General features: G+C 46.6%; 8 protein-coding genes across 8 annotated transcripts; 4 read left to right on the forward strand and 4 right to left on the reverse strand.

Moving 5' to 3' along the window:
- Positions 1–147: 147 nt before the first annotated feature.
- N7478_009633 (uncharacterized protein) lies at positions 148–1,669 on the reverse strand (the record flags this gene model as incomplete). The annotated part of the gene is made up of 3 exons (XM_056925847.1): positions 148–573; positions 632–826; positions 914–1,669. 3 exons carry the CDS (start codon positions 1,667–1,669, stop codon positions 148–150), a joined length of 1,377 nt encoding a protein of 458 aa, XP_056775217.1.
- Positions 1,670–2,227: 558 nt separating this feature from the next.
- On the forward strand, positions 2,228–2,767 carry N7478_009634 (2,4'-dihydroxyacetophenone dioxygenase family protein; the record flags this gene model as incomplete). Its single annotated transcript, XM_056925848.1, has 1 exon — positions 2,228–2,767. The coding sequence occupies one exon, from the start codon at positions 2,228–2,230 to the stop codon at positions 2,765–2,767; it is 540 nt and encodes a 179-aa protein (XP_056775218.1).
- Positions 2,768–3,090: 323 nt separating this feature from the next.
- Positions 3,091–4,292, reverse strand: N7478_009635 (fungal specific transcription factor domain-containing protein; the record flags this gene model as incomplete). The annotated part of the gene is made up of 2 exons (XM_056925849.1): positions 3,091–4,196; positions 4,268–4,292. 2 exons carry the CDS (start codon positions 4,290–4,292, stop codon positions 3,091–3,093), a joined length of 1,131 nt encoding a protein of 376 aa, XP_056775219.1.
- A 966-nt stretch (positions 4,293–5,258) lies between these two features.
- On the forward strand, positions 5,259–7,071 carry N7478_009636 (uncharacterized protein; the record flags this gene model as incomplete). Its single annotated transcript, XM_056925850.1, has 4 exons — positions 5,259–5,581; positions 5,644–6,380; positions 6,448–6,581; positions 6,643–7,071. 4 exons carry the CDS (start codon positions 5,259–5,261, stop codon positions 7,069–7,071), a joined length of 1,623 nt encoding a protein of 540 aa, XP_056775220.1.
- Positions 7,072–9,773: 2,702 nt separating this feature from the next.
- Positions 9,774–12,524, forward strand: N7478_009637 (putative RNA-binding protein (Nab3); the record flags this gene model as incomplete). The annotated part of the gene is made up of 6 exons (XM_056925851.1): positions 9,774–9,932; positions 10,002–10,872; positions 10,948–11,108; positions 11,187–11,559; positions 11,601–11,682; positions 11,738–12,524. 6 exons carry the CDS (start codon positions 9,774–9,776, stop codon positions 12,522–12,524), a joined length of 2,433 nt encoding a protein of 810 aa, XP_056775221.1.
- Positions 12,525–13,166: 642 nt separating this feature from the next.
- N7478_009638 (cytochrome c oxidase subunit 6B family protein) lies at positions 13,167–13,621 on the reverse strand (the record flags this gene model as incomplete). Its single annotated transcript, XM_056925852.1, has 2 exons — positions 13,167–13,289; positions 13,397–13,621. 2 exons carry the CDS (start codon positions 13,619–13,621, stop codon positions 13,167–13,169), a joined length of 348 nt encoding a protein of 115 aa, XP_056775222.1.
- A 454-nt stretch (positions 13,622–14,075) lies between these two features.
- N7478_009639 (protein SYS1) lies at positions 14,076–14,775 on the forward strand (the record flags this gene model as incomplete). The annotated part of the gene is made up of 2 exons (XM_056925853.1): positions 14,076–14,320; positions 14,400–14,775. The coding sequence occupies 2 exons, from the start codon at positions 14,076–14,078 to the stop codon at positions 14,773–14,775; spliced, it is 621 nt and encodes a 206-aa protein (XP_056775223.1).
- A 707-nt stretch (positions 14,776–15,482) lies between these two features.
- On the reverse strand, positions 15,483–17,465 carry N7478_009640 (uncharacterized protein; the record flags this gene model as incomplete). Its single annotated transcript, XM_056925854.1, has 5 exons — positions 15,483–15,896; positions 16,071–16,265; positions 16,321–16,491; positions 16,539–16,711; positions 17,387–17,465. The coding sequence occupies 5 exons, from the start codon at positions 17,463–17,465 to the stop codon at positions 15,483–15,485; spliced, it is 1,032 nt and encodes a 343-aa protein (XP_056775224.1).
- Positions 17,466–17,987: the final 522 nt, after the last annotated feature.

Below are 17,987 nucleotides of genomic sequence, written 5' to 3' on the forward strand. Positions count from 1 at the left end.
TATTCCGATTTACATTATTATACAAACTTTATCTAATATCTAAATCTCATGAGTGTGGGGGAAAGACAGGATGGCAAGCTCTGATATTTCTTAACTAGTGATCTGTAACTGCCCATTGTTTGGGAAGATCGAAAATGACCGTATATTTTAAGAACTCTCCATAAAAGGCTGGCCCGTTCTGATGATAGCAGCTTTCAATATAGCCACAATCTCCTCCAGCTCTCCATCCGTGACAGTGTATGGTGGACAAAGCATAATGTGATCAACCTGGTATTCACCAGTATGCCCGAGATTTCCAAGGATATTCAATCCCATCTTCAGACTTTGTTTCACAACCTGAGAACAAAAGTTGGCTTCGATGGGGAAGGGCGTCTTGTCGTCCTTGCTAAGAACAAACTCAACGGCCCAGAACAGGCCACGGCCTCGAATGTCCCCTACTAACGGAAGAGGTTCGATTTCCTTCCGTAGCAGGGCTTCAAGTTTCTGTCCCCTGGAGTTCGCCCTTTCGACAAGTCTCTCCTGGGAGATTATTTTTTGAGCTGCAACAGCGGCCGCACAAGCAAGAGGATGAGCCTAATTCCGATCAAATCAGTACATCGTCAACTATCCGATGCTTTGGTTTACAATATACCTGAAAAGTGTGGCCATGTGCTAAGCCTCCTGATCCGGCCGACAGAGAATCGAAAATCTTTTCGTGGAGCAAGACTCCAGACAGAGGAACAAAGCCGGCCCCGAGCGCCTTGCCAATAGTCTGAATGTCAGGGCCGCGAATACCTTCTTGCTCCCATGCATGCATAGTGCCGGTTTTTCCCATTCCGCATATAATCTGAACTCTGGGCGTTAGATACTTGTCCCATTGTCTTAATTTTGTTTCGAATGGAGATATACAAGGATGGGATAACTATGATCTTACCTCATCCAAAATCAGCAAAAGGTCGTACCGGTCGCAGATATCTCGAATAGCTTTGAAATACCCGGGGACAGGCGTCAAGCAGCCCAAAGTAGTCCCACTAACAGTCTCAGCAATAAATCCGGCAATTCGATCAGGTCCCACGCGAAGAATTTCATCTTCAAATTGACGCGCGAGGCGATCCACAAAGCACTGGTCAGACTCGTTATCGTGCTTCATCCGATAGGCGTAGCATGGATCAACGAACGAGACATTTGACGACATGAAATCCTTATAGTAGGCCCGTCGTGACTCATGACCGGAAACGCACAGCGCGCCGATAGTATTACCATGATAGCTTTGTTTGCGTGCGATAAAGTGGGTTCGCTGCGGTTGTCCTTTCTCGTGCCAATACTGCACAGCTAACTTAAGAGCAGCATCAGTCGCTTCACTCCCCGAGTTAACGAAAATGGCCTTTGAGAGACCTCCAGGCTTATTGGCTAGGAGCATTGTCGCTAACTCCTCCGTGGCGCCATTCGTATATGGAGAACCCGAATAGACGTATGCGATATCATTTTGAAGGTGAGACACGATTGCTTTTGTGATCTCGGGCTGCGAATGACCTAAGCAAGAAACAGAGGGGCCACAGCTTGCATCTATCACTCGAGAACCATCTTCGAGGATCAAGTTGATACCATCACCGGCGATGATCTTGGCAGGGCTCTCTGTGAAGGATCGGTGAAGGATGTGGGAGCGAGAAACAAACTCGTCGACGGCCATGTTGAACGATGATAGAACAATGAAAGAAACACCCTCGGGGGCATATGTTTCAAAGTCATTCTTATATCAAGCCGATATAACGGCATTATCGCTGGCGCCGTAGAGAAACATGGAATGCCGCCATTGACGCCGTGAGGGGAAGGGTGTGGGGTCACTGTGGATACCACTCATTGCGGGGGGGGTTCTGCTCGCTTTGAGTGAGGAATTAGAAAAAGAAGTGGACAGTCAACTACATACTAGGCTCCACAGTCAATAGTATGGGCCCAGAAGATGAGGCTGCTCTAGGGGATCCAGTCCGCCGCCGTTGACGCCCGAAGATTTCTCATGATGAGCAATCGCATATATAAAAAGGAAGCAACGCCACCCGTACACTAAAGGCTCGCAATTGATCACCATTTCGCGATCGCGATCGAATCGTCTGTAACAAGATAAAGGGATCCTCTGCATCGTCGGCTTGTTGAAACAAAGTTCCTGCCACGGTATGTCACCTAACTTCACAGTGGAGAATAACTTTTTAAGAGAGCTGACTTGACAACTTAAAATAAGGATCAATACACAATGAACAACGCCACCACAGAGAAAGGCGACTGCTCCGCCGAAGCGTATCGTGGGCCAAAACTACCCAACGTCCCAGAGGACCTTGTCGTTCCCGGGGTAATGGACCTCGAATGCGACGAGCGCCTATGGGTTCCTCAAGCGAAAGACGTTTGGTTCCGACCATTATGTTTCAACGTCTCTCACGGCTATTTTGTCAACATTCTTCGCGTGCGGAAGAGCGGTATTCTGTCACGACATCGCCATACAGGTCCCGTTCACGCAACTGTCTTACGAGGACGTTGGCACTACCTTGAGCACCCTTGGTGGGCTGAAGAAGGTGGTTACGCATTTGAACCTCCTGGTGATATTCATACCTTGGAGGTTCCGGACGGGGTAAATGAAATGTACACCTTGTTTCATGTTACGGGCGCGTATATTTACGTGGATGTTGATGGAGTCCCTCTTGGGGTCGAGGATGTATTCAGCAAGTTGGAAGCAGCTCGGAAGCACTACGAAAATATTGGATTAGGTGCAGATTTTGCAGATCAGTTTGTTAGATAAACTAAATCATGTATAGCTAGATGAATCGCACGCAATTTTCAAGTTCCCAATGCCCATAACTGAGTTTTTTATCGTGATTACTATATCTCAGATACAGTAAATCACTATTTAAGTCAATTTCATCACATCCATGTACTATTGAAATTTGCCCAGGCTGCTCATTGAAAGTGGACAGGTTGACATGGAGGTATATTACTAGTATAAAGGATTAGCTCCAGGGCTTCGGCAGATACTAGTAGTACTAGCTGAACCTTGTAAGATTCGAGATTTATTTCCACATATATAGTTGCCAGTGTTTTGTTAATGTCATAATACAATGTAACTCACGACAGAGAAAGAGAGATATTATCTCGCCGAGTGATATCTAACCAATCAACCTTCGTTGACCCTGTCGATTTCCTTGCTATCCTAAGCCGCCACAACTTCTCTAGCACCGATAACGCCACTTCAACGTTCCTAAAGCCACGTGAATCGATCATATCAAGCATTCTAGTCCGAATACTCTTGATATGTGATTCTTCTGTAGCTTCTCCACCCGCGAGGAATATGGGGAAGAGCAGTGTACATTCTGCAAAACTCCTATTAGGCATCCGCTCAATAATATCCACTGTTGCGGCAACCTGGGTAGCAACTTTCGATGAAAACTCGATTTCGCGCTCTTCGCATACAGTTCGCATCACGCGATATATGTAAATCAAAGCAGAGGAGCGGTATGACTCGGCTAACAATTTCAGCGGCATATCTTCGGACGGAGGACAAGTCCACTGCTCCAATCGTGTCTCCAAAGTCATTAAAGCCTCTAAGATCTCTAGTGACGAAAGTGAATCTTGGCCATCAATAGTTTGAACAACGGCGCCGGAGCTGGATTCTTTGTTGGGAATTGAGTTTATATCCGTTTTCAACCTGTGATTCAACACGGCCGTATGTGAGACTACCTCTAATATCTCGGAAGCAAGACCGAAATATGAATCAGGTTGTAGAGGATCATCGAGTATTAAAAAATGATGCGAGCTCATAACAGGCGCTTGGTCCCTCGCAACAGCTGCCACGATGTCACGATATGCAAAGTTGCGCAAAAGCCAGCGTGCTGCATAGACATCATTGAATGGCTCTAGAACCTTCGTTGAGTAGTCGTCGCCGTATATAGATGTGCGGTCTGTATTGGATAAGAGTACCTTTGAAGCTCCGATAAGATGTAAGTACCATGCGTCACCGTTGTCTCCCATAATGCTCTCTAGGGAGCAAAGGATCAACGACATGGCCAAAGTTGTCTCCACATTGGCTGCATTGGACCCGAGAGCATTTCGCAGATCTCGAAGAGCTGTACCCCGATTTTGCATAGCCACATTTTCGAATGACTTGTCACGCAATGACAGATGCGATGATGACCAAGCAATTAGCGTATTCAGCACCGGTGGGCTATGCATGGCTATTGGGAGGAATACTAATTTTTATTAGAATCGGGCGGGATTCGTAATATTTGACGGTTTAGTGGCTCACCTGAAAGAAATGAATTGTTCTCCATATTCGTGGTCATAAGGTGGGTAAAGGTTTGCGTATAATATCGGAGAAAATGCCTTCGGCTCAAAGGAGAAGTGCAATCGGAATGCTCATCGACCCAGAATAAAACCGGGTCGGGCACGGCCAATAAGGGTATGGGTCGACTGGATGATCGCTCAGCCAGACACAAAGAATCCGTGCTGGGTTTATTGCAGGCAAAATCCCTCGGAGCCTCCCATTTGCACTCATAATTCAGCCGTACACATTCCTTGCAGGCGGGATATCCCAGATCACAGCGCTTTTTTCTAGAAGCAATTAGCGGTGCTTATTTTGATAGGGAACACAAATAGTCACGCTACGGATTCTCCTTACCTTTGACGACAAGTCAAGCACCCCGTTCGATCACGAGTGGTTCCTCGCTTCTTTGTGATTCGCCGCGGCACATGCCGCTGGATGGACGAGAGTTCTACGGGCGGCATCTTGGAGCTGGCAGCTCAATTGGGAGTATATCCTAGTATAGGAAGATCAAGTCGCAGGCTGGCGCTAATGGCGGCGACTTGCTATTCGCGCCGTCTTGACTTTTATCATGTCGTGCGGGGAAGTCTTATCAGTGTTCTAGGGTCATCAAACGACCTTGGTGGAGTTAATGTGCGATCGCAGCCAATAGAAGATGGCGCGCTAACGGCGCAGAGCAGACATCCAATAGGAATCATCAAATTAGTATATCCCCGCATCCAAATCTTTATTATCGCCGCCAAGGACATGACCAGGCGGATTTGCTTATCATTGCTCTGTATTATTCTCAAATTTGACTGGTTGGAAGGTTCAAAGTTTCTGGGGAAAATACTATCATGACTATGTGAATTTGAGCCTCTGCCTCCCCTGTGGAGGCGAGGTCATTGTATATCTGCTGTAGTATCCCCGGTTATTGTTAGTTTCATCCCCTTTATACAAACCTTGGAAGTTCATTATTATTTTCCTTCGAAGCACGATGCAGAAATTCCAGGATGATCTTGAGTTGGAAGCCCGTGGCTATCGTCGTGAAATGCCTAGGCAATTTTCCGTGTTTAGCTTGGTCGCCCTCTCATTCAGTTTGACTTGTACTTGGTCTGGCACTGGATCGTCACTCGGTATTTCTATCAAAGAGGCTTCCGCCGCTGGTACTCTATGGTCAATTCTAGTGGCAGCCGTGATGACTGGTATCTTGTCGGCTGGGGTTGCGGAGCTGGCATCAGCATTTCCAGTAGCCGGAGCGCAGTATTACTGGGCCTTCTGTGTGTCCTCGAAAGAGTATCGAGCATTCGCCTCCTATATGTTCGAGACCCTTCCATATTTTTGTTTGATTGTTTTGTGCTCAATTTCTTACTATTCTATAGGAATGGGTGGTTGAGCATCCTCGGTTGGTGGCTGGCAAGTGCTTCTGCTTGCAATTTTATTGCATCTCTTATCCTCTCTATTGCCTATTTGTGGTATCCAGACTACGAAAGCCAAAGTTGGCACCAATGGTTGATATACGTTGGTGTTACATGGTTGGGGGTGGCCTTGAACACCTTTGGGTCGCAATTGCTTCCGACTTTCAATCGATGTATCTGTAAGCAATCTTTTCAAAGAAAGCCTATTCTCAATTGTAGCATTCATTCTAACATGCTCTTTATGATCCCAGTCTTTCTTGCGTGCACTACTCTGTCCGCCACAACTATTACTTTGTTTGTCTGCAGTCGCAATAACCACGCACCGGCAAATTGGACATTCAGTGATACAACAAATGGCACTGGATGGAAAAGCGATGGGCTTGCCTTCATATTGAGTGTCAGCAATGCTGTATATGCATTCCTCGGTACGGACTGCGGAGCACATATGTGCGAAGAGATTCGAAATCCTGCAAAGAACGCTCCAAAAGTTATTTTATTTCCTGTTTTGATTGGACTGGTCACTGCCTGGCCATTTGCCTGCAGTTGTATGAATGCCATTGTGGATGTCGATGCGGTCCTCAACACACCTTCCGGCGTCCCTCTAATCGAGATCTACTACCAGAGTACACAATCCAAAGAAGCTTCAACTGTGCTTCTCGCATTGTTTGCTTTCTGCTTTTTCGGATGCACTGTGGCCAATGGTGAGTTGAGCATATAGACTACTACCCAATGAACTATATACCCCAATTTAACTAACATGTGCGTTAGGAACGACGTGCTCGAGAACAATTTGGGCGGTCTCCCGTGATAATCTGATGCCTTTTAGTAATATTTGGTCAAAGGTCCACTCTGGCTTCCAAATTCCACTAAATGCACTTTGTCTATCTGGTAGTGTTGTTTCAGTGAGTCATCCTTCCTTTCAACCAACCTGAATCCTGTTTCTGACTCCACATTCCTATCCAGCTGTATGGACTGATCTTTCTGGGCTCGACCAATGCATTTTCTGCCATGGTGGGAGCTGCAGTAATCTTTCTCCAAACATCATGCGCTCTGCCCCAGTTAATTGTCTTATGGCGTGGTCGAGACGCAACCCTCCCAGAACGCCCGTTTTCTTTGGGTCGATTTGGCGTTGCTGTCAATTTTATCGCCGTTGTATGGGTCACATTTCTTGACATCCTTTTCTTTCTCCCTACGGAACTTCCGGTCACGAAGGGAAACATGAACTATATCTCTGTTGTTTCGATGGGATTAACTAGCATTGTGCTTGCCCTCTACTGGTTTTCAAAAAGAGGCAAGTACTTAGGGCCACAGATGCCCCAAGAAGTTCAGGTTAACGAGGGACGGGATGTTGAGGATGAGAACGAGCTGAGCCATTCTATGAAGAAGCAGTGAGAATGAGTTCACCGTATCTAGAATTTCTCGGGGAGCATTGATGTGATAGCACAACAGCAACTTGTGAAACAAATATTGGCTTTGTAGTACCAGGTTCAAATTAAGTAACGATAAAATCATGTCTCGTACATACATATGCAACAGGGAAGAGAATTGTTATCACATCAGACTCGCTCTGACAAGAACAAATATCCACACAAATACAAACTCGCGCAGATGATTCTAATCTAATGGGGTGCGCGATTCGATCATGGATGCGGGTCTACCCGCACCCAGAAGCCAATGACAGGCGACACACAGCAAAATGGCAAGTAGTAGGAACCAAAAGTCCTTAGTGAATCTTTTAATTATATTAAAAAAATACTTTATTTTGAAGATATCCCTTTGGTAGATAGATGACCTTAGAAAGATGAGAACTATTAAGATAACCATTTAGCAAATTAGAGCAAGGCTTTAACAGGACTAAAGAAAGTGCCTGTAGAAGTAGGGTGCCTCCAAAATTCCGAAGACTGGCAATCGGACCCTGAAAAAAAAACAAGACACGTTGCTGCCCAGATGTCCAGGTGTGTGATCAGAGGAGTCAAGGTCAAAGATCAGAGGATGGGGGTTTCGATTAGGTTGACTACTATGTAGTCGATTTTTACCCCATCAAATGTGTGGTTCTTATTAAATGTATCTCAGGGGGTAATGATATTAGCTCACCCTATCGATCATCATACTTACTCCCCCGACGATTGCTCTTTTTACTACTATGAAACTTCTTATCCTTAATGCGGGCCTCATTTTGTGCGCGTTGTCTGCGTTACATGCGGTCAGATGATGAAATAATTCAAACCCGGTACGGGGTATTCCGTCAAAGAAAACATAAACAGCAACAAAAAATTTTTTTTAAAAAAAAAGAGGAAAGAGGCTTACAATTTTTGGACACGTGCCTGTTGCTCCGGGGAAGTTTCACCGGGAATAACGGCCTTGGCCGAGCTCTCCAACAGCTGGTGGAGCTTGTCGAAACATGCATCCACATTGCTAGTTTGATTCCGGGATTCATCGGACTGGATGACCAGGGCCTGGGAGCGGTCGGAGGCATAGCGCGATGCGCGCAGCTGGGGGTGGAGCAAACGCGGCACAAGAGGTAACAGGTTGGCCCAGAATATTTTCAGCGTTGCTTTTGTATTAACTCTGCCCCCACACCATTAGCCTTGCCGATAGTAGTGTATGTAAGTAGGGTAACCTTGGAATATAATCCCAAAGCTCGGAATTGGACCGACTTGTTCACGTTCTGACCTCCCGGACCGCTTGAACGGCTGAAAGAAACCTCACCGATCTGTCGGGGGATGGATTTCGAGTTGAAAGTTTTCAGCCACGTCCTCGCTAGCTCCACGTCATGGTCAGATGACCCTTTTGTTGAGGCCCAGCGGCGTAACCAGGGCGTTCTGAGCCAGGACCCGGTGAGTCGAGGCCCCATCAGTCTCGGAACGAATCCTACCGAGTGGGAGGCGGGGGGAAGGGGAAAAAAGAAGGGAGGGAAGATATAGGATATCAAACCCATATGACTAAAGGGGGTGACTGTTTATTGATGATACGAGGCGATCATCATAGGTCGGTACATAAGAGGGGGGGAGTATGGTGAAATTTCCAAGGTCAGGAACATGCGTCGGGATTGGACCCGAGATGTACGGAGTCCTTGGTAGTAGGACTGCACTAGTATAGCGCGCTCGGGAGTTTATTCAGTTGTAAAATGATTCTTAAGGGGAAAGAAGAGAGTGGAGGCGTTCCATGACTAATTAAAACTATTTTTGCCCAGTCACAAGTGCATTTGCTCCATTTATAACTCCATAAGCTCCGAATTTTGGGGTTCTGGCCCCTCAATCTCAAGGGAAGAAACCGAACTAAAGTACTGCAACTTGGCCCAGTTATCAATCCCATGTATTTGTAGAGAGATGTGTAGAAAGGACTGGGAAAATACATATAGAATAAGAGATCGTTAAAGCAATTTAGCAAATCCTTGCGAATTTCAAGTTTATTACCAGGGACAATAGTACGTGTCCCATACTAGTGCTATTGATGAACTTATGCAGCCGGTAGCCGATCTGATTGGCGGGTGACTATGACGCCAGTCTTTCTAACATCAACCGCGTCATATAAAGAGAGAGAGTTAAGCTGGGGGTTTATAAATAATAATCAGTTATGAAAGGGTCGGAAGGGAATAAAAAGTTGAAAGAAAAGTAACAAAGAAAAATGGCAAACTCAGATTTGCCCCAATTTCAGTCAAAGACGCAGTAAGAAATAAATCACACGGCGTGATGCTGTCGAGGATCATCGTACAGGGTGATCCTGCATGTCCTGCATTGTAACCAGAACTTTCTCCTCATAACCTAGTAAAGACCAGATCAGAGCTGCTAGAAGACTTATTTGATTATTTTAAACTTCCCTCCATCATTTCTTAATTCTATTTCTACTTTCTTTCCCCTCTTCATCGTCGGCCCTATCTATCCTAATCTGGGACCCTTTACCGCCCAAGTTTCTTTTTTCTCATCGCCCCACCTTAGCTTGCGATCGCGAGAAATTTCACTAATCAAACTTCCCTTCCCTTACCAACCCCCCTCCACCCCCAAAAAATCTCACCTTTTCTCTTTCGATTATACTCCTTCTTGATCATCTCTATTCTTCGTTGTAAATGAAACGCCCGCCCCTCCTTTGTCTACATGACGCCCAGTCCCCCCGATGAAGCTCTTCACTTCCGCGGAAAGACACTGACTCCGGAAAGCCCTCGTCCGCTACATATCCCGGAGCCATCCAACATCCCCGTGTTGGAAAACCAAATGGACCCCGTATTTAACGATACATCAACCTATGAACGTTCGGTATATGCTCAACCCCCTCATTCCAAAGATGCATGGTCGGGGGTAGACACCTAAGATCGGGGAGGCCAGGTGCAGGATTCGGGTAGTTTGCGTACCACTCAGCCAGGGGACCTTGTGACGAATGATATGCCTGTTTCGGTGGATTATTACCATTCCCACTCACAACCCCAACAATCGGGGAATGTGAACCTGTCCAACTCCCATATCCACGCTCATGCGCCTCCGGTTGTTCCGGTCCACCAAGGCTTCGCCACTACCAGCGAAGTAGACAATGCCGGCAACCAAGGCAATGTATCACACTTGTCGCAGAGCTTAGAGGAAGGGAATGAGAATGGAGGATCAAATACCGCGGGTGTCAATTTCCAGACTCTGCTAGACAATCTCTCGCATCTCCCACCAGTGAATCAGTCAGAGGCGGCTCCTTCCTTCCCAAGGGACTCGTCTCTCCACCAAGCACCCTTAACCGACCCTTATCAATCCCAGGGCGCCCCTGCCCAGCCCCTCCAAGACCCTTCTACCCAACCCAACTACTCATCTAACGATGATCCATCGTATCATCAACAATCATCTGCCCCTGCCACTTCTTCTGCCTACCCTCCACAATCCAGTAACAATGCCCAGCCTTATCCCCAATCAACGACCCCGGGCGGGGCGCCAGGCACCGTCCATGCCGCAAATTCCCTTCCTCCCCCGCCCATTGCCAGCTTTCAGCACACACCCTCCACAGAAGAGGGATCACAAACCTCCCAGGAGGGAGCCCAAGCGTCTAAAAAAGTCCGTATCGACAAGCAGGCTCTGAGAACTGGGAAAGCAGGCGACGACGATTCGCCATGGGGGCCAGAGGTTCAAAAGAAATATGATGAGTTTCTCCATGATGAAAGAATCTATGTTACTGAAGGACTTTGGGATCGATTCCCCATGGGTTCCCGTCTATTTGTTGGTGAGTGTACTCTCAATTACCCTGGGTATACCAACCCCGCTAAAGACGGACTTTATTGACTTTGAATTTGTTTAGGTAATCTTCCTACAGAAAGAGTCACTAAACGAGACATGTTTCATATCTTTCACAAATACGGCAAACTCGCCCAAATTTCGATCAAGCAGGCTTATGGCTTCATACAATTTTTGGAAGCCGAATCGTGTCATGCCGCATTACAGGCTGAACAAGGGGCTCTAGTCAGAGGCAGAAAAATTCGTGAGTCTTTAGTAAAACCACCCAAATCAAAATCGAGGCAACATACTGATTCTTCCTAGACCTCGAAATTTCAAAGCCTCAGCGTTCTACTCGGCCCGCGCCCGCCGAGCCATCTCGCGCTCCCCCGCCCCGACGCTCAAGATCGCCAGAGTTCAGCCGAGCCGGTCCTGTTCGGCCCAACCCCCGTGCGCCCGGTGATCGCTACGATCGGCCTTATGAACCAAGCCGACTTCCATTTAGTGATTTCCGGGATGAGGCTTCTCATCGCAGACGTGATGACTATCGGCCCCCACGATCGCCTTCACCTCGGCCTATTCGAGCGAGAGATGGATATCGATCTCGAGATAGAACCCCTGAGCGTTTCGATCGTCGTGAACGCCGGCGTTCTCGGTCTCCCCGGTCTCCTCGATCACCATATACTAGAGACCGTCGGTATCGCAGCTTGAGTCCTAGACCTCGGGGCATCTATGAAGGGGAGGCCGATCTCCCAGTACCTCGAAGAGCACCCCGTGATGTGCCTGAGGTCCAAGTGCTAGTCCTGGAAGAAGTTGATCGGTATGTAAAGCCACAATTCAAACTTAGCTCGAGCACTCACTAATTTGGTACCCAGAAACTTTATACTTCATGTCGAAAACGCTTTCCGCAACCGCGGTTTGCGAGTCGATGTTCTTGTGCTCGGTCCTCGTATTCCACTAGGTGCTGCAGTCCATCGGCAATATGTCGAAGGTGTTCTTGCAGTCGTGCGACTCTCTCGACCCAATCTATTCTCTCGCAAAATTCCTCTCCAAATTTTCGACCGAAGCGCAGGTCCAGGCAATGTCCGCTTTAGTGACTACCCAGAGGTTGACCCCAACATCGCGGCTGAGCTTATGTTTCACCAAGCCCACGCCATGCCGCGCGGTCCCCCGCCTGCGTCTTTCGCCCCTAATCCTGCTTTTGGTGTCGCACCTGTACCAACAATACCGGTGCCTCAGCCTGGGCTTCCCAATTTGACGAATCCTCCCAATATTGCGAATCTGATCGGTTCCTTGGATGGTCCTAGCCTTCAATCCTTGCTATCGGCCCTGCAACGACCCGCACCTCAGTCGCAGCCTGTTTCGGCTACTCAATCCCCATTCTCCTCTCCTAATCCTCCACCGCCAGCCGACCTGGCTACACTTCTAAATAATGCAACTCGACCTGTTCCGGCTCCCATTCCTCAACCACAACCACAGCCGCAACCTATTATCCCCCCTCCCCCATTCAACCTACAACATCCCAATGCGCCTGTTGTTTCCGATCCCCACTTGCTTTCAATCCTTGCTAAGGGTCTCGGAAATCAACAGCCGCAGGGCCAACCAGGTGTCGGTTCTAATGTGCAAAATCTGATGAACCAGTTGGCCAAGTGGAAGCAATGATATGACGAATTTCTTCGTTGCGACTTATCTACTGGTCCCGGATTGGATCCATGGGCCTTTTTTTATTGTTATCTATTTTCCTTGGGCTCTTTCCCCGCCTTTTTACATGGAGCTTGGCGTTCTAGCTCTCATTATTTGCTTTGGGTGGCTCTTCTCGTATTTACATGCTGGCATTATTCCAGCGACTGCAACGGACGGCGCTTTTTGATGATATCCCATTTGGGACTTCTGGTTTCAATTTTTATCTTTTTTGGCCGGGGCTCCCTAGGGCAGCAAGAATCTAGATACTAGGATGGATTGCGGGTGTCCAGGATGAAGTTATGATGTATTCAGTGGTTTTGATCTCGAGACGTGTACCTTGACTATCGGTACGTCTGAGACGTTCTTGCTTGGGCAAGGTGGATATAATATGGCACAATTATGTGCTTAACGCCACTATGGAGTTTACATGGAGAGAATTTGCTATATCGTATTTATCTTCATCCGTCTTTCCAAAAGATAGTAGTTGAAACCGTTTTGCATGTCAGGTATACCGGGACATTAATTGATCATGACAATAAGAGTGGATATGGTGAATATGGTATGGTACATAATGTACAAAACAACTTTGCAGGCCTGTTAAAAAAACATTCTGGCCCAAATCTAGCTCGACTTCCATCCTTGAGCTTTCAACTCCTTCATTTTCTCGGCATCCTCCTTCTTGATCCGCTCAATGGTCTTGTCTCTGTTATATTCCATCACACGCTTTTCCTTGAAATATTTCACCTAGTAACAAAAACAAATTAGCACTTTTCAAAAAACCAAATGTAAAAGCTTTTCCACAAAGCAACGAATACTCTGCAAAATAGCTTAATCATAAATAGCCCACATACCCAAGTCGCCGAGCAAGCAGCCTCGAACTCTTCAACTTCCTTCCCACACTTCCGTCGAGCCGCCTTATCATCTTTAATCCCATCCAGAATATCATTGCGATCTAAACAGGCGAAGTAAAGATCCCGACCCTCCCAGCAGCGAGCGCGACTTGTGCGATCCGGCGCGATGCGGCCGCCATCAGAGGCCTTTTTGTCGTCACCCGAGGACCAAGGAAGCCAGCCCATATTGAATTGGTTGAACCGTTTAAAAATGGGGTAGTCGGAGGGGGGAATAAGTTGTGTATCGTGGGTATTAGCAGGGTGTAGAGGTGGAAGACAGCTTGATGTCTGTAGATAAGGTTAAGAAGAAAGGCGCTGGCGGAGAGAGCATTGCGGCGTTTACGGATGCCAAGACTGTTGATCCTGGCCTCAACACCAACCGTCCGCAATTTCCAACTTAAACCAAACCAACTCAACTCCCTACCTCATCTCCATACCCATACATACATTTGAACCCCATACATATAGCCTCATTAGTCTCTATCATTTCCCCCTCATAAAAACCCTATCTCGATCCGATCCGACTCAACTGAACAAAAGAAGTCGCACTCGCATGATCCCGCCACCTATCGTCATCACGAGCACAGCTCACCACTCCGAACTCACTCCTACACCGCGGGACATAAAGTCCCAATAGTTGATGCCCGGGCGCAGGCGCCTTCCAGCGGGGTCGCGAACTGACCTTCCGCCCTTGAAAATCATCCGCAAGATCCTCCTACTTCAAGTAGCCTATTATGTCTGCGCGACGGTCCTCATCCTCTTCACGACGGTTGTCTACGGTGCACCGTTCTCGCTAGACTTAGTCTTTGGATGGGATAAATTGCGCGGAGATACAACTGTCGGTTGGATGCTGGGTTTAGTATGGATGCTTAACTGTTTTATCAGGTAAGATAGCTCCCCCCCTCTCTCTCTCCCTCCCTCATACCAACCAACAAACTAATCTAACCTGTTTCGTTTCTTACAGTGTAATCTTCCTCCTCCTCTTCGTCTCCCGCTCAAAACTCGTCCCAGATTTCGCTCTAACGATCCACTTCCTTCACCTCGTCGCTACAATCCTCTACACACGCTCACTACCTGCAAACCTCCTCTGGTGGGCTCTCCAATTCGCTAGCGCAGCAATGATGACCTTCCTAGGCATGTGGGCGTGCCAACACCGTGAACTGAAGCCGATTAGTTTTGGCGGAATAGGAGTAGGAGGTGGAAGTAGTAGTGCTGAACGATCTTCGCAGGCTGGGGATCCGCAGCAGGAACCCAGCTTTGGAAGGGGTCGTGGGAGAGAAAGGAGTATACAGGAGTATGAAATGGATCAGATGAAAGCTAATGGGGAACATCCCGTATAAGGCTCTCAGAATGGTTCTGATATTCCCTTTCTTCTTCCTACTTCGTTTCTCTGCCTACCTCTTATGTCCCGTCTCACCCTTTCGGTTCCTGGGCTGGGTTGGGTCTTATTCTTTATTGCCATAGGCTACGACTTTTGGATGTTTTCTTCTTTGTTTCTGTTGTGTCTGTTGAGGACAGGTGCATTGTGTTTCTATTCATCTTTGTATACCCCGCCGCAGTTGCATATCTGTATAGACGGCGTTTTTTTCTGGAGAGCATGGGAACATTGAATTGAGATTTGTTTCCTTTGTTAGATATTTTGTCACTTAATCCTGGAGAACAGTTGTCTCCGACTCATTGTTTCTTCAAATGAACTAAATTACCTTGATAAACTAAGCCTCATGTTGACTACTCCGGAGGTCAATGACCGGCCTCTTGCGAGTCATGAAATAGCCTCTTCAACACAACAAATATCTGCTTTCGTCCATCCCATAGAGGATTAATGCCAACGACCAACAATGTGATTCATAACCAAACAAGAGCAACAGAAACCCAAGCAACAAAAAGCTAATAGACATGTTAGCAACCTAAAACCATGCTGTACATTCGATATACTTACTCCTCCGCTGAAAACAAACTTAGCACCATACATCGGAAGTGGCCACAAGACCCAGTGACCCAGAAAAGTGGCAACTGTCCAAAATAATGCATAACGAGTCCAACGCTTCTATATCACCTCGGGGCTTTCTGAAGTCCTCTGTGCTTCAGGCTCTTCTGCAACTACCTTAGTAGTACGCACACTCACATCATGATCATATTCCGGCTTGATTGTCAAACCTTTCGCTTTCAGCTCGAACCAATCGAAATTCTCCGGTTTAATGGCCGTAATGACAACTGTGCATAGAAGCGGGCTTAGTGCAGAGGCTATAGTCCCATACATAAACGGCAGTGTCTCACCAGTTGAGATGACAGTTACCTCTCCGTAGAACTTGTATGCTGTTCCAAGGCACACAGCAAGACCAGTGATAAGTCCAAGGTAGGCCGATATAATGACTGCATATTGACTTTGTCCTTTCCATAAAATGGTCAAAATTAAAGGAAATATTCCCGGGCAGGTGACGACTCCTGCATAATTAATCAACTATTAGTATATAGAATCAAGGTCTGGAATCATGTGGGGAGGAAGGGATACCAATCATGCATAGAGTCCATCCCATATCAATTCCAACGTAATAGAATATCGCAGTAAGGCCCGCCGCAACAGTAGCAAAAAGGATAAATCATATATGACTCCAACGGATAACCTGCGTATTACTTGCATCTTTGTTCCAGTATGTTCGATTACGCCAAATGCAACAATAGATGATACTGCAATAACTTGAGCGGATAGTGTAGAAATAACAGCCATAAAGGTCATTAGTAATGTAGTCACTGCACCACCCTTTCCCGCGACAGCCATAGCGGCATATGGTAGCACCAATCCATTCGTGACTTCGCTATCTGTCATCATCTTCAAAATGTCAGTAACAGGTTGTCCAAAACATCAAAATCTTAATTTCACTTACTCGTGGGTAGGTAGGGAAAGCTTTCGTATGTTCTAGACCCAGAGCAGCCATGCTCATTACAGTTCCTAATGCCCACGGAACACTAAGGTAGCCTATCCCGCCGACGACGTATCCTGGAACAACACTTAATGGGGAAGCAGCAAAGGCTTTGACAAAGTTTCCAGTATCCATCTTTTAGTGTTAAATATTATTCCAAGTACGAAAGGAAATCGACTCACTATTACTGTGCCAAAGTTCGAGACTAGAAGAATGATGGTGAAGAAGATACCTTGTTGAGATGTCATGGTGAGAAGGGATCCTTCATAGTTGCCATCTACAACATGTTGTGATTGAGCTCCGATGACGAGATCATATAGGCCGCCGATTGAGTTGATTTCGGGATGTGTCAGTGCTTTGGTGGTTAAATAGCATGATAGGATGAGGATGTAAATGTGTGGATATAATCGGTTAAAAATCTGTATTCTATTGATGGGAAGAACCAAGACAGTGAGTCTATGGTGTGGAGTGTACGCTGCCTTGATTCCACCAGTCAAAGTATAAGCCACGACCCCGAGTGGAAGTAGGAAAGTGGATGCCATGATATGCATTCCAGTTTTTTCTAAGTTAGCTGAGTCAAATTGCTGGGAGAGGTAGGGTCAACATACAAGTATGTAATTGCCGACGATGCACCTAATATCATGTTGATCGTGTTGAAAAGATTGTTGATAACAGCCAAAAGCATGAAACTCAAATGAGCGACAGTTCCTACCATCATCAGTATAGGCCCAGCACCTGGGACTTGAAGGATGTTCTTACCATATCGGACCTGAATAATTTCCAACACAGTATGAGCTGTCGGAACGCGATCTTTGCAAATAGTCCCAAGATAGGCAAAACAAACAATCATAGGCGAGCAGCCAACGCCGTACCAGAATGGACCGCTGGTACCGGATCTTGATTCATGTTTCAAAATTCGTGTTGTCTTCTCCAACGGTTTCCTTCAGTACTTTCGTCATCAGTATCATACCTACCACCATGTTAGCATCAAGTAACACTCCAATTCATATCAACATTTGGATAATCTTACCAGTCGCGAAGGCACGTCCAACACCAATAACCACTCCATAGCCCACACGTTCCGGCAACGGTGGCGCAATTGCCGACATACTTTCCCTTCGATGTGAATAATACCAATTGAACAACAAGAGAAGAAAGCAGATACAGCTCGGATGTCCTTCGCACCCCAAAAATATACAAACTCTAGTATCGACCAAGTTCTCAAAACCACATTCAACTCACTTTATACACTACCATTTTTATACCGGCGCAATTCTTGCCAAAAGTAATTTAAGATGATTCAATCATCTTAAAAGGATTTATATCGTGATTGGTTCGTACCTGTCCGGACGTCGTTTTAAGCATGATGTGCTCAGCATATGTGATGGCGATTTGGGGACCCACTAGCGTCAAGAGAAGACTAAAATGATGGGATCCGTGGATATCATTGAGCGAGAGAAGTTTAAAGTCATATTTATGTTTCTAATTGTTTATAGCTCCATTAAGGTTCTTGAATGGATAGACAAATATTTGTTGTTGGGGACAGATTCACTCTCTCATTAGGCTTCAACGAGCTCTCGAGTTACTACTAATTGCCATGTCAGTGGCACAGCTTGAAGGGGCATGAGAAA

This window comes from Penicillium angulare (genome assembly GCF_028827245.1).
Source record: "Penicillium angulare strain IBT 27051 chromosome Unknown utg000007l_segment0_segment0, whole genome shotgun sequence".
Taxonomy (NCBI): Eukaryota; Fungi; Ascomycota; class Eurotiomycetes; order Eurotiales; family Aspergillaceae; genus Penicillium; species Penicillium angulare.